The sequence below is a fragment of the Prionailurus bengalensis genome, chromosome C1 (genome assembly GCF_016509475.1).
Source record: "Prionailurus bengalensis isolate Pbe53 chromosome C1, Fcat_Pben_1.1_paternal_pri, whole genome shotgun sequence".
NCBI classification, from domain to species: domain Eukaryota; kingdom Metazoa; phylum Chordata; class Mammalia; order Carnivora; family Felidae; genus Prionailurus; species Prionailurus bengalensis.
The window spans coordinates 26,849,578-26,873,385 of record NC_057345.1 but is presented as its reverse complement, the minus strand read 5'-3'; the positions used below and the strand labels follow the sequence as shown (position 1 = coordinate 26,873,385).

General features: G+C 36.9%; 1 protein-coding gene across 8 annotated transcripts in view; it reads left to right on the top strand.

Annotated features, from left to right (window-relative positions):
• The window catches only part of ZMYM6 (zinc finger MYM-type containing 6), a 46,377-nt gene that overhangs the window by 2,110 nt on the left and 20,459 nt on the right, over positions 1–23,808 (top strand). For all 8 annotated transcript variants that reach the window (XM_043574431.1, XM_043574429.1, XM_043574435.1 and 5 more), the window contains 11 exons: positions 8,116–8,200; positions 9,032–9,281; positions 12,463–12,631; positions 14,661–14,852; positions 17,462–17,612; positions 18,035–18,150; positions 19,222–19,497; positions 19,664–19,814; positions 20,397–20,569; positions 21,903–22,050; positions 23,487–23,627. In XM_043574431.1, the coding sequence (XP_043430366.1) occupies positions 8,116–8,200; positions 9,032–9,281; positions 12,463–12,631; positions 14,661–14,852; positions 17,462–17,612; positions 18,035–18,150; positions 19,222–19,497; positions 19,664–19,814; positions 20,397–20,569; positions 21,903–22,050; positions 23,487–23,627 (1,852 nt within the window). The remainder of the gene's footprint in view (positions 1–8,115; positions 8,201–9,031; positions 9,282–12,462; positions 12,632–14,660; positions 14,853–17,461; positions 17,613–18,034; positions 18,151–19,221; positions 19,498–19,663; positions 19,815–20,396; positions 20,570–21,902; positions 22,051–23,486; positions 23,628–23,808) is intronic.

Below are 23,808 nucleotides of genomic sequence, written 5' to 3'. Positions count from 1 at the left end.
TGAAAAACTGCAAGACTAGTGGGCCTGGAACAGAAGAGGTATGAAAATGGTGATGATGATAATGTTGATCGTAACACCAACACTGATAATAGATGGTATTTATATATCAATGTGTAGTGTATATTATGTGTGACTTCATAAATATTAACTTGTTATTGATATATGTGCTTAGACTGTGGCAGACATCGTTCTCACAACCATGTTATTACTCCCATTTTACAGATGAGGAAACCGAAGTACAAAGAGGTCAAGCAATTTACCAGGGATCACACCTCATAAATGGCAGACTAGATTCAAATTCAGGTAGTCAGTCTTCAAAGCCTGTGTTATTCTGCCTCTAGGATGAGGCTCATGCTGAGAGCAGTGGGAAGACATTGCAGGATTTTAAGTGGGAGAATGAGATAAACATGTTCAGAAAAATCATCTAGCTACCCTTAGGAACCTGGATTGGAAACCCGGATTGGGGATCAATATGGAGACATTGGTTAGTTGTTTTGGCAAAAAATAATTTTTTTTCTTCTTGGACAGTTCTTTTGCTTGAGACTCTAGTTATTACATAAGCAAATTAATAATATTAAAAATATAAATAATATAATAAAACAATAAATGATGGTAATATTTTATTTCTCATACCATCTTAAAGGCAGTATTATTTCAGGACAGGGACGCCATAAAACTTTGTTTCATTCGTCAACTCTATGTCTTCCTGTGCTGTGCTGAGAAGGCTTATGAGGTGTGTCCGTGGGGTGTGGGGTGGGGGATGGTGGCGTCCATGACATTTATTTTCCCCCCAGATGGTAAATTCTTACTCTTCTTCTTCCAAAGCCGTTGCTTTGTTTGCCAAGTTTTGTGGATTCTACCTTTGAAGAATTTTTTTATTGTCTCTTCCTTTTCTTCCCTATTTCTTATTTCTCATTTGAACTGTATTTCCTACTCATCCTTTTTCCCGTAGTCACAGCCTCCCTGAAAACACTGTATAATGATGCTGTTGTGTCTCTACAGATCTGATGACACCATTCCCTTTAAAGACCCTGTCTCGTGTGATACAGCGTGAACTTTTTAGTGTAACATCCAAACTATCCACGTTTCGGCCTTTGTTTCTGTCTTCAGTATCATTGGTTATCCTTCCCACCTTTTCGAATCTACTCAGTCTGCAAATTATCTGCATTTTACTCAAAAGCATATCCTGTTGAGTTTTGTTTTCTCCCTTTGCACATGCCATTGCTTCTGCCCGTGGTATTCTAAACTAGGCAGCTTTGCCTAGGTTTTCTCCTCTTTTAAGACATAGTTTAATAGTCACTGGGGTAGAATTAGTAATTCTCTTTTTTTCTATTGTATATTGCTTTCACTTTTGCTGTAGCATCTATACATCAATGAATTTTGTTTACATACACTCTGGTCTTATTTGACCTGAATCCTCAATTCCTGGGCAAATGACTGGCACAAAGTACATGCTCAAAAATTGGAATAAAAGAGCCTCTGTTTCACAGATGAGGAAACTGAGCCTGAAGGAATAAGTGACTTCACCAAGGTCTCGTAGCAAGTTGGGATACAAAACCAGTTTTTTAAATTCCAGATCCAATTTTTCTTTCATTATGCCTTGTCTGTGGTACATAAATTTAACAAATATTGTGCTATGAGTTGAGTGTTCTTTCTGAATATCAAAATTATGATAATGAAAATCCCCCTAACAGTTTACATTTTAAGTGGATACAAACCAACTCAGTTCTCTTTGGTTTATATCAAGGATACTCAAGGTGAATAGGCTGTAATTTTTTTTTTTTTTTTCATAATTGATAGTGTGGGCTATGATAGAAAAGCCAATTAAACAAATCATGTGTAGTGTTTTCCATGTTGCATTCGAATTTCGGAAAATAGGAGGCAAGAAATAGAAAATGTTTAATATTTTCTGATATATAGCCTCCCCCCTCCCCCATCTGAAAGTAGTGTTCCTATGAAAACTTTTGTAAGCTGAAATGGTGTAAAATGAATTGATTACCATTGGTTTATATGGAAAAATTTTTGAGTATTCCTAGACCCCCCAAACTAACCACTCTTAGGCTTTTCTGATACCTTAGGACACATCTTACTCCCAGGTGCACAAAATAAATGAAGAGAAAGCACCAATGCTTACATAGTTCAGAGCTACAGCAGCATCAGGTTGATGCTGAGATGCTGAGTGTGGTTCTTGGGAAAGGAGCTCGGTGGTGCCACTCTCGCTTCTCACGCTGCACACTGCTCTGTAACTTCGCTGCAAAACAAAGCTGAAGGCTGTTTTTCACTTTTTGCCTTTTCTCTTAAAAGTGAAAATCTTCAGATTTCTTTTGGTTGGCAAATGCAGGAACTGACCTAGGTCTTTTGTGAAAGCAAAGTGGAGTTACATGAACTTTTGAAAGGTGGGGAATACCTCTACTAAGAGTCTGTTCTGGATGTTAAAGTCACAGTCGAGCTGTCATTCATTCACTGAGTTTTTATTCTTGCTAACTATGATTCATAGCACTTGTTTAACATTGTTGTAAGTGGTGTACATATATTACTCCATTTGATGAGCAGGACCCAGGAGTTAAATACTATTACTATCCCTGCTTTACACATAAAGAAGCTGAGACAGGTAGTAACTTGTTAAATGTCACACAACTAGTAAATGGTTGAGCTAGAATGTAAACCCAAGCAGTCTGGTTCGAGATTCCCAACCCCTTAACCATGATCCTGTAGGCTAAGTTGTGTTAGTTATTTAGTTTTCAGAAGATGCAAAGACAGGGCCTCTCCTCTCAAGGAAATTAATAGTGTAAGGAGGAATAAAGATACAGGAAAAAGGGGTAATTATTTATTGAGCGTGCCTCATCAGAAGCTGTGTTAAGCATGCTGTATGCATTCTCACTTAAATTCTACAACCATATGAGGGCCAGATCTTTACTCCGTTTTACACATGAGGAAACTGAGAAAAGGAGAAGTTAAGTAATTTGCCAAATTCAAAGGCAGCATCAGAACTGGAATAGGAACTGGCTTCAAACTTGTATTCTTTCTTTCTTTTTTTTTTTTTTCAAACTTGTATTCTTTCTGTTGCTTTGTGCCACCTCTGTACAGATACAGAATCACAGTCTTATGTAATTACTCTAAAAAAATTGTGTAAGGTACATTGGGAGAATAGGGGAAGGAGCCCTGAAGTCTGTCTGGAGAGGAAAGAACAGCTTCATGGGGTAGGTAGCACTTGAGTTGTAACAATTAAGGTTTTCAGGCATAGAAAATAGCATGTGTCAAGTCATGGAGAGGTGAGCGAATGTGGTATGTTTAGTGGTTGAGTGTTCAACAATAAAGAAGAGAAGAGAATGAATTTGAGATATTTAGGTAGGGTTGATCAGACCTAGAGATAGCATATGAGGTATGTGGGTCAAGGAGGAGTCCCAGAGTACTTAGAAGTGTCTGTCCTCGGTAAGTTGAGTTTTTGATGGTACAGTTTACTGAGGGGCTAGGTACAGGATTTGGGGGGAAGTAATAAGTACTGTTTGGGATCTGTTGTGTTTATTTTTAATGTTTTTTTTTCTTTCTTTTTCTTTCTTTCTTTCTTTCTTTCTTTCTTTCTTTCTTTCTTTCTTTCTTTTTTTTTTGAGAGAGAGAGATGCGAGCATGAGCAGGGGAGGGTTGGGGCAGAGAGAGAGGGAGACACAGAATCCAAAGCAGGCTCCAGGCTCTGAGCTGTCAGCGCAGAGCCCGATGTGGGGCTAGAACTCATGAACTGCAAGATCATGATCTAAGCTGAAGTTGGACGCTTAACCGACTGAGCCACCCAGGTGCCCTGGGATCTGTTGTGTTTAAAGGGCTGGTGGGACAGTCAACTGGTAATTTGCACTGGGAGGCATTTGCATATATGGGTATGGTATTTAGAGAGTTGCACTTTATCTTAGCCAAAAGGCCAAGAAGTGATGGTATTTAGAAATTTGGTGTAGTGTTTCCAGATAAAATATAGAATGCCCAGTTAAATTTGACTCTCAAGTTAACAGTAATTATTTTTTACTGTAAGTATGTTGCATGCAATACTTGGGACATACTTATACTAAAAACTATTTGTTGTTTATACGAAATTCAAATTTAACCAAGCTTTTATATTTTTATTTGCTAAATCTGGTAACCTCATATAGGTGATAATTGAAGTTACGAATATGGATGAGATTGTTCAGGGAAAAAAATGTAGAGAGAGGAGAGTAGAGCTCACGTCAGAAAGCTAGGAAATGGATTAATTTAGGGCTTCAAAGTGGCTTCAAAGTAGTTCCTGCAATCAGCAGCCTCAGCATTACCTGGATACTTGTTAGAAATGTATATTCTTGGACCCTGGTGCAGACCTTCTGAGTCAGAAACTGGGGTTGAAGCCCAACAGTCTATGTCTTAACAAGACCTCTAGGGGCTTCTGATACCCCTAGGGTTGAATATAAGAACATCAATGAAGGGTAGAAAGACATAGTAATGAATTGAAGTAAGAACCAGAAGACAATGAATGGAATCATTGGCAGTGTCAAATGTATCTGAGAAGCCATGTAAGATAAAACCTAAAAGTGTTCATTGGGTTAAGCAACTGTGAGGTGATTGGTTAATCTTAAAACAGTTTCAATTGAGGGTGCCTGGCTGGCTCAGTCAGTAGAGCATGTGACACTTGTTCTCAGGGTCATGAGTTCTAGCCCCAGATGGGGGTAGAGATTACTTAAGTAAATAAATAAACTTAAAAAAAAACAAACAAAAAACAGCCAACAGTTTCAGTTGAAGCAGTAGTCTGATAGCATTAGGTTCAGGAGGGAATCAGATTAAGGAAGGGGTGCCTGGGTGGCTCAGTCAGTTAAGTGTCTGACTTCGGCATAGGTTATGTCTCATGGGTTTGTGAGTTTGAGCCCCACATCTGGCTTCTCTGCTGTCAGTGCAGAGCTGGCTTCAGATCTTCTGTCCCCACCTCTCTCTGCCCCTTCTTCTCAAAAATAAATAAGCATTTAAAAGAAAAATAAAGAAGTAGAGAAAGAATGAGGCACTTTTTCACTGACTGATTGGAAGGGGAGAGAAGAGGGTAGTAAGTAGTTCCTTAAGAAATAGGTTCCTTATAACCTGAGAGGAGAAAACCAGCATGGAGGTGGTGAGAGGCTGAAGATACATGATACTATGGAGTGCTTAAAGATGGGAGAGGGAGCAGGATCCCAAACGCAAGCCTGTTTTTAGTCAGTCATGTAAGAAGGTTGCTTTTTCCTGGAAGATAGGAGGACAGTTTGTTGATCAATTTGTAGGCATGGTGGTGGGGGGGAATCAGAGTGTTGAGGGAGTTCTTTGTTTCTGTTTTTCTTGGTGAAATTTAAACATCAGGGAGCTGGACATTTGCATGGTTGTGACTTGGCAGTGATGGTTTGGAACAGTTACTTTGTGAGGTAAAAGGAAATAATCGGGGGAAATTTAACAGGCATGTTAGAAAAATATTAGAGATTGAGTTGATGATAAGGCAAATTAATTTTATATTGATTCTTAAGTGTTCTTTTTGGTAATTTGAAGGAGGGTGTATATAGGTACTTTTAACTTCCTCTCTTTTTTATGCAAGTGCCAATAAATAAACATTATTATTTTAGTATATGTAAGACTATCCACTTGGACTCATTCATTCAAGAAATATTTATTTATTTGTCTATTGATTGATTTAGTTTTTCAGAGAAAGAGGGGGGAGAGGAGCAAGGGGAGAGAGAGAGAGAATCTTAAGTAGGCTCCATGCTCAGCACGGAGCCTGATGCAGGACTTGATCCCACAACCCTGGGATCATGACCTGAGCTGAAATCAAGAGTTGGACACTCAACCAACTGAGCCAGTCAGGTGCTCCTCAACAAATATTTATTTATTTATTATATTTTTTAAATTTAAAACATTTTTTAATGTTTATTCTTAGAGAGAGACAGAGCGTGAGCTGTGGAGGGGCAGGGAGAGAGAGAGAGAGACAGACAGACACACACACACACACACACACACACACACACACACACACACACACACAGAATCCGAAGTAGGCTCCAGGCTCTGAGCTACCAGCACAGAGCCCGAACCGGGGCTCGAACCCACGAACCGTGTGTTCATGACCTGAGCCGAAGTCGGATGCTCAACCGACTGGGCCACCCAGGTGCCCCTCAACAAATATTTATTAAATGCTATAATTGTGAAAGTAATAAAAGCTAGCATTTTTGTGTATAAATCATGCTTCAGTTTTGGGTTATCTGTAAGGGATCATGCTACATACTTCATCTATATTAAATCATTTATCCCTCCGTCATGGCCCTGTGGGTTAGATAATATATTTTGTAGATAAGGAAATTGAAACTAGAAAAGATTAAAAAATTTGTTTGAGTCAAGATCACATCTGCTTCTGCTTCTGTCAGAACCCAGAGCCTTCTCTGTTAGGTTATGTTAACTGTGCCACATGTTGAGTGTGCAGAGGCAGAAAAACAGATATCGTGCCTGTTCTTGATGGCCATGGTCCTTTCAGTCTTGCACATTTGGGGTAAAGAAGAAGGATGCTAGACAAACAAAGTATCACCCAAATAAATAAGAAGTGACATATTGTGACAGGTGCTATGAGTGAAAGGAGTTGGGAGCTTAATTTCTGGTGGGGGCTGGGGTTTGAATTCATTATAGTAATTTTTTTTATATTTGTCCATCTATGAGGGAGATAGCATGGCTTTTGAAACAGATAGACCTAGGTTTGATTCCCGTTTGTGCACTTAGTATCTTTGTGACCTTGGACAAAGTGCTGAACCATCTCTAAGCTTCACTTTCCTCACCTATAAAGAAGATACTGTAGTCCCTACTCATAGGCAGCAGCTCATTTGGCGCCACAATGTACACTATGGGAAGTGGTAAATTAATGCAGTGGTTCCTAGTCTTTGGCATGTAATAGTCCAAAGCAGTTCCAAAAGTAGCTTTGGGAGCTGACATACCCATCATTTATTTTGCTAAGTATAAGGATGTAAAATACAACTACTATTTATTATCACCATTGTTTCAGAAAAGTAAGACTTTTTTTTTTTAATTTTTTAATGTTTATTTTTGAGAGAAACGGAACACAGTGGGGGAGGGGCAGAGAGCGAGAGGGAGACACAATCTGAAGTAGGCTCTGAGTTGTCAACACAGAGCCTGATGTGGGGCTCAAACCCACAAGCTGTGAGATTGTGACCTGAGCTGAAGTCGGACGTTTATCTGACTGAGCCACCCAGGTGCCCCTTAAGTTTTTATTTTGAAGTATGTAAGGCTATTTTAACAACAACATAATGTAGGATGGTTGTGATCTCAATAAAGAAGTCTTTTTTATTTATTTATTTATTTATTTTTTTTATTTTTTTAACGTTTATTTATTTTTGAGACAGAGAGAGACAGAGCATGAACGGGGGAGGGGCAGAGAGAGAGGGAGACACAGAATCCGAAGCGGGCTCCAGGCTCTGAGCTGTCAGCACAGAGCCCGATGCGGGGCTTGAACTCACGGACTGTGAGATCATGACCTGAGCCGAAGTCGGACGCTCAACCGACTGAGCCACCCAGGGGCCCCAAGAAGTCTTTTTTAAAATTGATATATGTATTTTTAGAATTTTGTCTTGTAAAAAAATAAAACTTTGTTTTATGATTATATTTCATCTTAAAGCATTTTAAAGAATACATAATTAGAATAAATCTGATTTAGGCTGTGATGATGTTATGTATAACAAACATTGCATTGTGTCTTTATGCCATTAACAGATATGACAGTTTGTAGATCTGTAATTGGATCCAAACTCTACATCATTCAGACTTAATGTTATTTATCATTTTCTTACAAACACAGACTAAAGTAAGGGTAGTGCTGAACATTGAAGTAGCTGTATGTGACTCCTATATATTACATTTGAAAAGTAGTAATAACTGTCATGAAAGATTTTCCAATTCTGAAGGGTCCTTTTTGTAAAGTTTAAATCTGTTCTAACAACTTGTAAATTTTGATTTTTGAGGTATTTGTGAAGGTGATTATGATTAGAATGTAGAAGAGATATGACAGACTTATTTTTTTCTTGAATTTCTAGTTTATTTAAATACTAACACTGTACTCATTTCTCTCTTTTCTTTTTCTTTAAGGAGTATGGACATGCCCCAAAGCCAAAAACTCAAGAAAGTGAACTGAAAATTAGTGCTGTGTTTTCAGTCAGTGACAGTCCTCTTGGTAAGAAATAGAACTGAATATGGGGCACCTGGCTGACTCAGTCAGTAGAGCATGGAACTCTTGATCTCAGGGTTGTAAGTTCGAGTCCCACAATGGGTGTAGAGATTACTTAAAAATAAAATCTAAAAAAGGAAAAAAAAGGAAAGAAATAGGACCAAGTAAGTTAATTATGATTAATATTGTTATATTCTAACTAGTAGAACTGAGGGAGAGCACGTCCTCCTGTAAGTCTTTTTTTCCTTAAGATAAAGCAGTACTTTTTAAATTGCGTAGGTGGTGTTGACTAGCATTTTAAAAAGTGGAATTGAGGGGTACCTGGCTGTCTCAGTCAGTGGACCATGCGGCTCTTGATCTCAGGGTTATGAGTTCAAGCCCCACATTGGGTGTAGAGATTACTTAAAATCTTAAAAAAAAAAATACATACACACACACACACACACACACACACACACATATACGTGTGTGTATGTGGGTGGGGGGAGGGAGAGAGAATAGAATAAGATTGTATTAGAAGAATGTGATGCATGTAGTAAGGAAACATTATTTTGCAAAACTGTTTCAGTTATTAAATTTTACACATATAAACCTACACAGAAATGTATGTATGTGTCTCCTGGGTTATAAAGTGAAATACAGTTGTTACTATGGGTTATAAAAAAGTTTGAACCCACACCTTCCCCCCCCCCCCAAAAAAAAAAAAGTTTGAAACTCCCTGTTTTAGAGTGTTTAATTGGATTTGGAGACTGAGAATTTGTCTTAAAAAATGGAGAATGTATATGTGTTTGTGTTGATACTAAAACTGTTTTTTCCCCCCTTATTTTGTATTTATAGCCCAACAGTTGACTCCAGGCTTTCAGTTTTCTCTTGCATCATCTGGCCCAAATGTATTGCTTCCTTCAGCTCCAGCCGTAGCTATTCAGGTTTTTTGTTCTGGTTGTAAAAAAATGCTTTATAAAGGGCAAACTGCATATCATAAGACAGGATCTACTCAGCTCTTTTGCTCCACGCGGTGCATCACTGGATATCCTTCACCTGTCTGCGTACCAACTCCTCCCAGGAAAACCTGCACAAACTGCTCAAAGTATAAAATTCTTAATTACATCCCTTTTTACTTTACTTTTTTAGTGTGTATCTAGTTTAGTTCAAATATGCTGTTGCTACTTTAAATCTCTTGAGCACGTTTCTATGGAAATAGCTTTTTAGCTGAGAAATTTGCAAATTCTTTGTAATGTTAAACAAGAGACTTGGTGTTAAAAGTATCATCTTAACTAGTTTTCTGTCTCTTTAAGTTTAAATTTTACTGTGGAAAGAAATAACAAACCATTTGTGGGAATTGCAGGGCTGCTCATATATCCTGTGACTATAGACAGCAGCCATTCACAATTATTTATTATCTTGAAAGTTATTGAAGTATATAGCATATTATAACATTGGTCTTATAATAGTATATAAAAGTTAATTCTTTAGAAGGTTAAAAAAAATCCCTAAATGGCCACAAAATAATGTGTTTATTTCTTAAAAGTTTTTTGAAGTTACTGCTTTATAGTCACACATAGATGCAGAAAGAGGAAGAAATAGTAACAAAGCCACATAAACTTCTTTCTCTACCTTAGTGTGTTTGAAAAATTTGGCATGTTCTGCCTCTTCCCATGGTAATGTAGTTCTAAGAATGTATTGTGTTGTCCGAAGTGTTAATGTAGAGTGAAAAAAGTTAAGAGCTTATTGTGTAGATCACGCTCTATCCCTTACTAACTATATGACATTGGGGCTAGATGTTTAATTTTTTTTAAGCATCAGTTTCTTCATTGGTAAATAGTATCTACTTCCTCAGATTTTAATGAGACAATGTTAGCCCAGGGCTTAGCACATCATGTATCTTAACATATTATTTCTAGGCCCCTATTTTGTCTTTGGAGATCTACGACAGTTTCTTTATCTGTTTGGGGTGTTGGCCTTAAGTATCTAAAAGTAGATCATGTTAAAATGAAAATCTCCAACTAAAAGGACAGAGGAATTTAAAAATATTTTACATACGGGGCGCCTGGGTGGCGCAGTCGGTTAAGCGTCCGACTTCAGCCAGGTCACGATCTCGCTGTCCGTGAGTTCGAGCCCCGCGTCGGGCTCTGGGCTGATGGCTCAGAGCCTGGAGCCTGTTTCCGATTCTGTGTCTCCCTCTCTCTCTGCCCCTCCCCCATTCGTGCTCTGTCTCTCTCTGTCCCAAAAATAAATAAACGTTGAAAAAAAAAAATTAAAAAAAAAAATATTTTACATAAATATTCAAATTTAGTTTTGTTCTAAAATGCCATTCTAATACCTTACTTAAACTCTTCTATAGCATTCTCGTGAAACTGATCTAGAAGGGTAAGTTTAGTTTTCTGTTTTTAGATACTCCGTTTCAACATATCAAATATCAGAATAAAGTGAATTAAATTTTAAAGAACACAGCACAAGTTATACATCTAAATGCATATTATTTTTTTTAAATAGTTACTCTTGTCAGAGATGTTCTACCACAGCGCTGCTCCTTTTCAAAAATTTTTTTGCTCTCTTGATTTGGCATTGCGTTCAGAGCCTATGAAACTTTCCTTTAGACCAAGATAGGTGACAAATCTATCTTTAAACCATGGGTTTGATTTTTACAAATTGTCAGAAGTTGCTTGATGCCTTATCAGTTGACTACCGTAGACGATTAAACTGAGTCACACTGTTAAACATGATACTTGACTATAACTTTGAAAAGTTGTTCTTAGAGTTATTGTAAATAAAGGATAAAGTAGAAGAATGTTGGAGCCATGTTTTTGGAAGATGTATGGTTTTTCTAAGATTAAAGTTAAGGTGTAAGATTCATTTGGATGCATAAGGTTTAGAATGCATTTATATTCATGTGCACAGATTTCCATTAAAAAGTCATTCACTTTGGTTTACATATATGTATATTATACCACTGGCAGATTCACATTATTAAATAACATTCTTTATTGCTTTGTTTTTAGTAGAAAAATCACTATTCAAAATTAATAACTTCATCCGTGTGTAAGCATATCCACTTGGTTTCCAAGATTCACTGTCCTATTTTTAAGGTTAGGTGAGTTTTAGAAAATTAAAGTACTTTGTTGTTATTGTTATTCGTAAATAGTTTACTGTGAAACAGTTTTGTATAATAAAGGCACAGGATGGGAGGCAGAAGAGTGGAATGATGAACCACTGAATGTGGAATCAGACTGCCTAGAATTTGTATTCTGGGTTCATTGCTTACCAGTTTGTGACTTTGACAAGTTATTTAACCTTTCCGATTTGGTCTCCTCATCTGTAAAATGGCAATTATAATAATACTTATCTCACAGAATTTTTGTGAAAATTAAGTTGGATAATTTGAGTAAAGAGAATGATGTCTGGTACATAGCAATTACTTAGTACACATTACTGTATATAATATTATTGCCATTATATTCTTCGTGGCTTATACTAGTGCTTCTGATTACTGACCATTTCCTTTAGTTTTTTTATACTTGTCAGAAAATGGCAATACTCAGTCTTTGTTTTTACCGTTAGTGCGTATTGCATCAATGGGCTCTTACAAAATAACTTGAGGAATCTTACAGAATGACTCAGTTATTTGTGTTCTTTCTGTCTTATTCTTATTTCCATCTGTCCTCTGCTACCAAACCTTAATAGTTCTTTTGTCCTCAGTTTCTTTGATCTCTTCAGTTATAGTTCAGTTTTATATATCATGCTTATTTTTTATATTAATCTTCGGTAGTTCATCTGTTTCCCAAATCTTGCATTTAAATTAAAAAACAAAAAAACATGTCATTCTTTGTCTCTGATGTTCCTACTCTTAGCAGCTGCTGGCTAGTAAGAGGACAAGGGTTTTGTGGTCTGGACTTGAGGGATGGCCACTTCTTCCATTGGCTCCAGTGGATGAAACTTGGTTGGAGCTGGAAGCCTCACGGCTTTTGTCATGAACATCTGGCTGGATATATTTTAAATATAATTTTCCCTCAACACATCTATAAATTAGGTATCATGAACCCATTTTCTACATGAGGAAATTGAGAGAGTAATTACCTCACTCATTGTCACCCAGCTAACTAACAGAACTAATCATCAAGCCCAGGTTTTCAGATGTCTTATCCCTGGCCAGCCATTTTCTAGCATGCAATAGCTGCCCTTAGTAAACATAGTTATTTTAGCTCACAAAGAGGAAGAAATTACAATTATGAAGAACATATTTCATTTTGCCTTTTGTTATTTATTTTTAGAGACATTTTAAATCCAAAGGATGTGATCACGACCCGTTTTGAAAATTCTAGCAAAGATTTCTGCAGCCAATCATGCCTTTCTTCTTATGAGCTAAAGAAGAAGCCTGTTGTTACCATATATACTAACAGCATTTCAACCAAGTGCAGCATGTGTCAGAAGAATGCTGATGTAAGTTACATTGTACCTTTCCTGGGATTCTGCTCAGAGATCAGAGATTTTTTTTCATTTAATATTTATTTACCATTCAATTTATAGCATTGTAGGGGAGAAATATATTGGGGAAAAAATTTTTCTCATTCTAAAAATTCTGAATTGAGTCAGTGATAGCAAAACACAAGGAATAGCAAAACGCACACATATGCGTACAAACACAAAAGAGTACTGTCTTGAAGTTAAAAAATACCAACTTAGGTATTTAGAAATGATAGGGTCTAGGAAGAAAGGGTGAGGACACATTAAAAGTAATTTATGCCAACTGTTTCTTTCCTGAGATAGCATTTATCTTCAGTTTGATACCCAACTGCACTCATATTGGAAACTTAGTGGAAACCACCTAGTGATTCTACTTTGAAGTTACAACCCATGTGTGACTAAGGAGTTCTGAATATAAGCCTATTCATAAGTCTGATAAACTTTAGGAACTCTTTATGTCTCTTCTTTTATATAAATTCTATCTCTACCTTGATTTACTTTGGTTGATCAAGAAAACAAAAGGCTAAGCAACAGAAAGCTACCTTCTTTAAATGAGACAAAAAAAATGTTTTTACAATTACCGCTATAAATAAGAAGTCTTTCTTTCAAATACCAAATCAGTTTCCTCAGCTGTACAACTATAATTTGATGGTTTTTACTCTTAGTACTTCACTTCAGTGATTTATAAATTTATCTACACAATAATAATAATTAAGTACCTTTCCTATTTTTTTCAGGATAAAAAACATTAAATGATGTGTTGAAGACACTACTAAAAATACTTTACATTTCAGTTATGGCCTCTGCATTAAAAATCTGTAGGAATTTTTCCAATTAACTTTCAGATATTTGCACAACCTCTCTGTTAAAAAAACAAAACGGGCGCCTGGGTGGCGCAGTCGGTTAAGCGTCTGACTTCAGCCAGGTCACAATCTCGCGGTCCGTGAGTTCGAGCCCCGCGTCAGGCTCTGGGCTGATGGCTCAGAGCCTGGAGCTTGTTTCCGATTCTGTGTCTCCCTCTCTCTCTCTGCCCCTCCCCCGTTCATGCTCTGTCTCTCTCTGTCCCAAAAATAAATAAAAAAACGTTGAAAAAAAAAATTTAAAAAAATAAAAAAACAAAACAAAAAAACCATCTTTGAAATAATTTACATGAATGCTTTACATATCAAATATGGATTCACCAATCCCTGTTACCACAGTCATCAGTTTTAACAACTCTAAGTATGTTCTGTATTAGTTTTCTTGTTTATAAGGCATCAATAATAAGGAAACATTTTTAATATTACAGAATATTAATTATATCAGTTTCCCATCAACACGCTAGTCATTTAATGATGATTATGTTGGCCATTTCCATTGGTTGGCAGGAGGCTCTTCCATTAAAGGCTCCCATGGTTTCCACTCTAAAGTTTTCTTGCCAGACTTGGTTCATTTCAGCCTGAAGAATCACCTCTACTAGTTGGCCATCCTGCAGTTGGTCTTCTGATTTCTTAACATCTGGTTCCCCTTTAACCATACTCAACTTTTCATTTGTAATCTGTTCTGTGTATTTTCTATATGCTGCATTTTTAGGCATTTGCTCAAGAACATCAAGAATGTTGTGTTTTTTTTTTTTAATTTTTTTTGATGTTTATTTTTGACAGAGAGAGAGAGAAAGAGAGAGGGCATGCACGAGTGGGGGAGGGGCAGACAGAGAGAGGGAGACACAGAATCCGAAGCAGGCTCCAGGCTCTGAGCTGTCAGCACAGAGCCCGACGCGGGGCCCGAACTCAAGGACTGCGAGATCGTGACTTGAGCCCAAGTTGGATGCTCAACCCACTGAGCCACCCACGCACCCCAAGAACATCAAGAATCTTTGTGTACAATATTCCTAGCCTCTTGTGTGGACTCTGACAGCCAATCCCACAAGGCTGGTGGTCTTCTTCAGCAAATCTGCCGTGACCAGAGATCAGAGATTTTTAATTGGCTTTACTTATTTTGGATGTGTTTGTGTTTTATTTCCTAGATCCGATTTGAAGTTAAATATCAAAATGTGGTACATGGTCTTTGTAGTGATGCCTGTTTCTCAAAATTTCACTCCGCCAACAACCTCACCATGAACTGTTGTGAGAACTGTGGGGGCTACTGCTACAGCAGCTCTGGGCCTTGCCGGTCCCAGAAGGTGTTTAGTTCAACAAGCGTCACAGCATATAAGCAGGTATAAAGGCCCGTCCGTCACTCCTTCCAGGATGGCTGTGCAGGGATGAGGTTAAAATAAACGAGTGGGCTCTTCCCATCAATTGATTTTGGGGTGTGATTTCCCCTCCAGAAAAATGGGATAGGTCCTGGTGGTGTGTTGACTATAGTGAAATGATACACTAATGTACTTTCATGATTTTCTGTGAGTCAGAAATGTTTTATGATATATTGGTAAGTGGAGAAAGCTCCATATTATTTTAAATAAACTGTGGCCAACAGGCATAAGATGTTAAAAATCAGTAGATCTAAAGCATATCTTTCTCTTTTTCCTTTTAGGAAAAAACAATACGTATTTAAAAAAATTTTTTTAATGTTTATTTATTTTGAGAGAGAGAGAGAGAGCCAGGGAGGGGAAGAGAGACGGGGGGGGGCGGGGAGAGAGAGAGAGAGAGAGAGTCCTAAGCAGGCTCTGCACTGTCAGTGCATAGCCCCACGTGGAGCTTGATCATCCCATGAACCATGAGATCATGCCCTGAGCGGAAACCAAGAGTTGGACGCTCAACCAACCGAGCCACCCAGGCACCCCTAGAAAATATATTTTTTTAATGTGTTTTGGGATGAATTATAATTATTTTGGCAACATGCCTTATTCGACTACTTTACCTAATTTTTATTTGTTGTAATGAATAATAGATTCATTTGGTTACTAAATAGATATCTATGTTAATTATTACTGAATGAAGTATTTAAAAAGTTATTTTTCTAAAAAAGCATAAATGATAACTAAATTTTTTCAGTTAGCAAGTTTGATTTATTTTTAATTCCTCCAAGTAGTTGGTGTTGGACATTGATCTGTGAGAAGTATCCCTTTTCAAGGAGTTACCACTTTTGGCATTTTGGTTACTGTTTTCACAAGAATAAAACCTGTGTTTTTTTTATATATGTGATCCAAAAATCCGTTCTGTTTCTAATTTTGTTGCTGGTATTATACTCTGTCAACTGTATAAGTGATATTCCTCTTTCACCAGGAAGAGTATATAGTGAAACTTCACAATTTATATTTTCTTTTCTTTTTTGGCAAAGATTTTTATTTATTTATTAATTTAATAAATTTAATAAATTTATTTAATTTTTAAAAATTTACATCCAAATTAGCATATAGTGCAACAGTGATTTCAGGAGTAGATTCCTTAATGCCCCTTACCCATTTAGCCCATCCCCCTTCCCACAACCCCTCCAGTACCCTCTGTTTGTTCTCCATATTTAAGAGTCTCTTATGTCTTGTCCCCCTCCCTGTTTTTATATATTTTGTTTCCCTTCCCTTATGTTCATCTGTTTTGTCTCTTAAAGTCTTCATGAGTGAAGTCATATGATATTTGTCTTTCTCTGACTGGCTAATTTCACTTAGCATAATACCCTCCGGTTCCAGCCACGTAGTTGCAAATGGCAAGATTTCATTCTTTTTGATTGCCGAGTAATACTCCATTGTGTGTGTATGTGTGTATATATATATATCTCACATCTTCTTTATCCATTCATCCATTGATGGACATTTGGGCTCTTTCCATACTTTGGCTATTGTCGATAGTGCTGCTATAAACATTGGGGTGCATGTGTCCCTCAGAAACAGCACACCTGTATCTCGTGGATAAATGCCTAGTAGTGCAATTGCTGGGTCGTAGGGTAGTTCTATTTTTAGTTTTTTGAGGAACCTCCATCCTGTTTTCCAGAGTGGCTGCACCAGCTTGCAGTCCCAACAATTTGTATTTTCCTACTGTTTAATTCCCCATATAATTTCTTGTTGAGAGACTATGTTGTGTCAATGACAGTATAGTGTAACGGTTAGCCTGGATCTTTGGAGCGAGATGAAATGTTTAATCTCCCACTTTTCTGTTTATTTGTTAATTGAATTAAAATTAATTTAAACTTCTTGTTAATATAATTTTTAAAAGTATTTCAAATGTTGTTTGAAGGATTTCATGATACAGTATATATGTTAAATACAGAGTATTTAGTATAGGGCCTGGCTCCTGGTAAGCACTGAATAAGTAATAATATTGGTAATTTGTATAAATGGTAGCCATCGTAATTATTGTTTCTTAAAATATGAGTAAAGTTACAGACACATTTTGGTGTAAAACTCAGCTTAAAAAACAGGTAGTTCTGTAAGATCTCCTAATTTACATTAAGCATCATTTCTGTTTCCTCCTGCTAAAGAGTCTTACTGATTATGTAACCTTAAAGGTGGTAGACAGTCTTATAGATTGATGTCCAAGACTATTGAGGATGGCCCTTTGGTTCATGGATTACCTGGTCATCTTAGATTATTTTTAATGAGAAAAGTGTATAACAAATACCAAATTCATTACCTTTAATGTGTTTTGTTGTTAATGTATGTGAGTGTAGTTACTCATTTTCTTCAGTTTACATTTCATTATTGTCTGAAAGAACTTATTTTTCTCACATCCCAACTTCCAGAAAAATCTATAGTTAGAGTGGCCTCATAGTCCTCTGAGCTCAGATATTTCAATCAAAGGCAATCTTTTTAGTTAGTTTTTCTTTTTTCTTTTCTTAAACAACGTGTGTGTTTGTGCTAGGTATCTAAATGTTATTTTATTTTCTTGATAGAATTCAGCCCAAACTCCTCCATACGCCTTGGGGAAATCATTGAGGCCTTCAGCAGAAATGATTGAGACTACCAACGACTCAGGAAAAACCGAACTTTTCTGCTCTATTAATTGCTTATCTGCTTATAGAGTTAAGACCGTTATTTCTTCAGGTAATGTTTACATTGGATAAATTTATAGATTTAGTAACTATTAAAGAACAATGTAGCTGCTTTTGTTTCATTTTGTTACAAATTGAATTTATCTGTGTGGTTAAATAAAGACCCAAAGTTTAGTTTCAAAGAACTGATTTGTAAGTGAAAATAGTTTTTCACTGGTTTGGTTGAGGCATTTATTTTGTAGTTCCATATGTGAAAAGAAAGAAATAAAAACCACACTTGTAAGTTCCAAGTTAGTTTTTGTGTAAGTGGAATTTAACTGAGATTAGTTACAGTTAGCTTTACAGATTATTGTAAGGTTGCTTGATTTTGGCTTTGTATATTACTGAATATTTTTTAATTCCCCTAATACCCTTTGGGATCATGTGTTCATCTATGTAGCTTATTCATTGGTTTTTTTTGTTGTTGTTGCCAAGGTGTCCAGGTTTCATGTCATAGTTGTAAAACCTCAGCAATCCCTCAGTATCACCTAGCCATGTCCAATGGAACTATCTATAGCTTCTGCAGCTCCAGTTGTGTGGTGGCTTTCCAGGTATGATCTGAGGTAGTATTTTACCCCTAAGTGCTCTTAGGCATTGGGGAATGGCAATATGTGAACTGCTGAAGGTCCATATTTACAAAAGAGTAAATTCAAGTTAGAAAGAAAAAAATTCTGTTCAACTCTGGTCCCAGAAATCATTTCTGCAAAATGTCTAAGCCAGGTATTGAGCCTCAGTGCCCTCTTCCTATATTCAAGGTCCTTACCTAAACTGCCCTTCCCTCCTACTTTTGCCCTTGGCGCTATCCTTTTCAAAAGGATGGAAGCTAAGATAAGGTTCAGATAGGTGGCACGGTGATGTGCTCATGTGTCCCTCTCATCATGGGCCAGATATGTATTGACTCCTGGCATGGAATCATAAGCCTCCATTTTCTTGTCCCATTTGCTCCTCACTCTCTGAGAGATACACAGAGAAGGTAGAGTTTAGTGATCCCCTGGGGTGGCAAGGTGCCTGATGCAATGTCCCTGGCACCAGGAAGAAAGAGACTACTGGTGGTCACTGTACTCTTTTTTTTTTTTTTTTTTTAATGTTTATTTATTTTTGACAGAGAGACAGAGCATGAGCGGGGTAGGGGTAGAGAGAGAGGGAGCCATAGAATCCAAGGCAGGCTCCAGGCTCTGAGCTGTCAGCACAGAGCCCGACGTGGGGCCCGAACTCACAGACTGCAAGATCATGACCTGAGCCGAAGTCAGACGCTCAACTGACTGAGCCACCCAGGCGCCCCTCCACTGTACTCATAATAGCCATCAGAGGCTGGGTGGTGATGGGAATGCAGATGGAGGGGTATTTTGGGGGAAAAGAAGGGGCCTGCTCTAGTTTATTAGAGCTCTATATTAGAGGTGTTTGGAAAGCCTGAATTCAAGTTCTTAAACCTTTTTATGTTGCATTTCTCAGTCCTTCTATTCTGGAAGTATGCCATTTAAACTCTTTCTGTGAACTACTTTATAAAATGTTAAAAAATATTTATAAAATGTTACAGGTAGTAGTTTATTAAAATGAGAAAATGAAAATTACCAAGTTGTTTCTCAGTTGCTAAAATCTTTGCCTTATTTGTGTTCGTTCAGAATGTATTTAACAAGCCAAAAGGAACAAACTCGTCAGCGGTGTCCCTGTCTCAGGGCCAAGGGGTTGTAAGCCCACCGGCTGGGTCATCAGTATCAGCTGGAGGAGGTAACACCTCTGCTGGTTCCCCTGCCTCCATCAGTGGCTCTCCTGCAGCCAGTTTCCGGCCTCTTGCGGCCCCATCCCAGCAAGTTGCTTTAACCCGGACACTTGTTAAACTCAAGTGTCAGCACTGTAACCATCTGTTTGCCACAAAACCAGAACTTCTGTTCTACAAGGTAAAGAGAAATTATGAAAGGGATTGAATTGTAAACATATCCATTAGAAGCATTTATCTTTTCATCTTTGACAGTCACTTCATTTGCTTTGAAATGAGAATGATTTCTTAAAGATAAAACAACTGTTAATTAGGTCTTAATGACTTTTTTTTTTTAATCTCTGCAGGGTAGAATGTTTCTTTTTTGTGGCAAGACTTGTTCTGATGAATACAAAAAGAAAAATAAAGTTATGGCAATGTGTGATTACTGTAAACTGCAGAAAATTATAAAGGAGACTGTCCGATTCTCAGGGGTTGATAAGCCATTCTGTAGTGAAGGTAAAGAAAGCAAGCGGTTCAGCTTTATCCACAGAGCTTGTGGTTGGTACAAAGTAGTTCATGCTGAGTTGGGCTATTCTACAATTAATTTTCAAGTAATTTTGTTTTAGGTATAATTTCAGGTTTTTTTCTTTCTTGAGTTTATACTTAATTCATTTTATTTTTCATGCTTAATTCACTTTAAAGTCTTTTTAAATATTATAATAATCTCAAAGAAAAACTTGAAACAAATTTAAGTATTATATTTGTGATTATGATTTGCCAAATTGTAGTGATTTTTAAAATTACAGTCATCTAAATAAATTGCTTAAAACTAAAAAAAAAAACTTTTGAAAGGTAATTCGGTCAATGGTATTAGGTTAGAGTGTAAAAAATCTCTTCATAAGTTTATCAGTGACTTGAGAGATCTTCCTGTTCTTGCACCCACTTGTAAAGAGGATACTTAAGCAATTACTGCTTCTTGGCTTAAGAAGCAAGCAAGAAACTAGCTTAGTTGGTGTCTGAGACTGTGGAAACTCACTTTACCTCCTTCGAGTTAATGTAAGTTTGATGTTTCTTCCTTTCATCCCTTCTGGTTCTCAGTTTGCAAATTCCTCTCTGCCCGTGACTTTGGAGAGCGCTGGGGGAATTACTGTAAGATGTGCAGTTACTGCTCACAGACATCCCCTAATTTGGTAGAAAATCGATTGGAAGGAAAGCTAGAAGAGTTCTGTTGTGAAGATTGCATGTCCAAATTTACAGTTTTGTTTTATCAGGTAAATGTAATACACCTTTTTGGTTTTCTGAAGTTAGTACAAATTATTTTCTTAAATACGTTCAGATCATGTGAAGTAAAATTTAGTGTTTAGAACTGGGTAAAATAAATTATGGGCTCCCAAAGCAAAATTCAGTTGAATATAAACATGAAATTTTGGTGGTAAAGAGCATATGATATCTGGAGGCTTTGTTGTTGTTTGAGGGTATATTCCTTTTATTTTTATCTTTTGCTTTCTCTTGAGGCACACGAACCTTATTTATCACTGAGTTCTTTCAAGTTGCCTTTAAGTTGCCTTTATAGTTATGTTGCCTTTAAGTGGCTGTCTCATTCAGAAGGTTACTCTGATGAATTTGAAGTCAGACCTTGTTCTTGCTTCATAGGTCAAATGACTGACTGACCTCCTTACCCACTTATTTTTTAAAAAATTATTTTTTTGGAAGGCTAACAATGAAAGCTACAATTAATTGAACCACTAATACAGGTCCAGTGCTTCATAAGTGTTATTGCATTTAATCCTCACTATAATCCTTAGAGGTAGGTGTGTTATTACCAGCTTATAAATAAGGAAACGGAGTAAGATCCAGGGAGGTTCAGTAGTGTATTCTTCAAGAAGCTGGTAGGTGATAGCTGGATAGCACCTATAACATGCCAGTGAAATCATCTGTTTGTCTCCCTACCCTCTAAAATACAATATTTTTGTTTGGGAGGTATGTCTTTATCATAATTATGTGGCGCCTATCTCAGTGCTCAAGACAAAGTGTACCTAATTAAATAGTTGTTGAATGAATCAAGGTCTTTACAACTCCAAAGTGCATATTCTTTCTACTACATGATGTCACTGCTTAACCTTTTAAAAATAGAGCCTATCTTTAGATTCCTTCATCAGTAATTTTGAAAATGGGAGATCAGTTTTTATATTCTGTAGATGGAGATATGTATGTAAAGCAAATAAGTATATATTTTAATATTTATTTATTTATTTTGAGAGAGAGTGTGCACAAGAGCGGGGGTGGGGCAGGGGGAGAAGGAGAGAGACAATCCCAAGCAGGCTTTGCACTGTCAGCAAGGAGCCCAACTCAGGGCTCCATCTCATGAACTGTGAGATCATGATCTGAGCTGAAATCGAGTTGGACACTTTTCCGACTGAGCCACCCAGGCGCCCCAAGTATATGCATTTTTAACCAGAATATTTTAAGGTAGGAACCTTACATTTTGTAATTTCAGCTGATTTACATATCCTGTTTTCTTAGTGCCTTCTGGTTTTATGATTAATGTTATCTTTTCATTATTTTATGGTTTTAAGCCTAGCCTGTCTTATATTTTTTTCTCAGATGGCCAAGTGTGATGGCTGTAAACGACAGGGTAAGCTAAGTGAGTCCATAAAATGGCGAGGAAACATCAAACATTTCTGTAACTTATTTTGTGTCTTGGAGTTTTGTCATCGACAAATTATGAATGACCCTCTTTCACAAAATAAAGGTAAAAATTAAACTTGGCTAATGGAATCTTTATGTCAGTGCTAGGATATACTATTAGTACACACAGTTGTAAATATAATAGCATCAAAATTTTATTGAATTCAAATCGCCTGGATGTCCTTAAATTTTCCTGTAAGAATTAAAAAAAAATTTTTTTTTAATGCTTATTTATTTTTGAGAGACAGAGACAGAGCATGAGCAGGGGAGGGGCAGAGAGAGAGGGAGACACAGAATCCGAAGCAGGCTCCAGTCTCCGAGCTGTCAGCACAGAGCCTGATACAGGGCTCAAACCCACAAACCATGAGATTTTGACCTGAGCCGAAGTCGGATGCTTAAATGACTGAGCCACCCAGATGTCCCTCTTGTAAGAATTCTTAAAAATTGCCCTTCAGGGAAAATCAATCCTGATGCTTTTTGCTATCATAATCAAACACACCAAGGAATCAATAAATGTATTTTATAGGAAAATTAGATTTGATTGCTTTTGGTTGATGTTATCTGTACATAAATAATTTCCACTAAGGGGCATATGTTATTCAGTTAATAAACTAGAAAAAAATAGAAAATCAGGGCAAACACAAGGAGAGAATAGAAGTATGTTAACACAGTTGCTATGACTGGTGTAAGATTTGATCAAGAGTTTGATTGTAGCCAAGGAAAAAAGAACCAACACATTAATTATATCAGAAAAAATAAAGTAGACCAGTTCTTCATAGGTGGCAAAAATTTTTTTGGCTAAGAATAATTTTGCAAGTAGGAAAGCTAATATGGTCAAAATATCCAGATGAATAGTTACATGTGTGGCATGTTCTTAAAGTAGCTCCCTGAAGTAGTACTTCTCTGAATTAGGGTAAAACCATTTGATATTATGCTGTCTGATCAAAGCCTGGAGTGCTGTTGAATTGACAGAATCCATGTGCTTTGTCCTTACAGTCTGGCCTTTGTCTACCTTTGCAATTTTATTGATCATCATCTTAATCACATATGCCATGTGCCAATCTTTTATGTCATCATCCATTCCCTAAGACCAGTCAGGTCAGTGGTAGAATTTTTATTTTATAATATGTGTTGACAAACCAGCGGATGGGTAGCAAACTCACCAACTTCTTTATAAAAACTGTCATGTTAAATTTTTATTTGAAGCAAGCTTAGGTGGAGGAGTTTTAATATTCACTAATAGGAAAGGCCAGTTAATTCTAAAGCTAATACCTATATTTTTAAATAGCATTTGAAGTTTATAATTTTAGAAAATCAGGCTGTTTTTAAGTCCTAATGAATGTTAATCTGACCAGAATCACTCTTTTTATAGAGTTACATTATACAGAGTTAGATATTTGCACTGTTTCTTGGAAACTTAGTTGTCGAACAGGGTTTTGTATGTGTGTGTGTGTGTAACCCTTTTGTTTATACTAGGTCTTACCTTTTTGTTTTAATCAGTAAATATTTATAAGGCGCAAACTACTTCAACGGAGCTCCCTTCTACAAGGAAAAATACAACACCAGTTATAACCAGTGTGGTGTCATTGGCAAAAATACCTCCTGCCCAGCCCACAGGGAACACTAATAGTGTTTTAAAAGGTATGACTTGATGTAAAGGCATTTAATTAGACTATAGAGTTAAGTGTGTTGTCTAAGTAGCTCGTGTTAGTAATATTTACTTTTATATTTCTGTGAGGAAACATGCCCCTTTTTCTCAGAGGGAAGTGGGTAGCAGGCAGATTGGCATGGGTAGGGAAGGAAGAGGCGTGTACAGTTTATT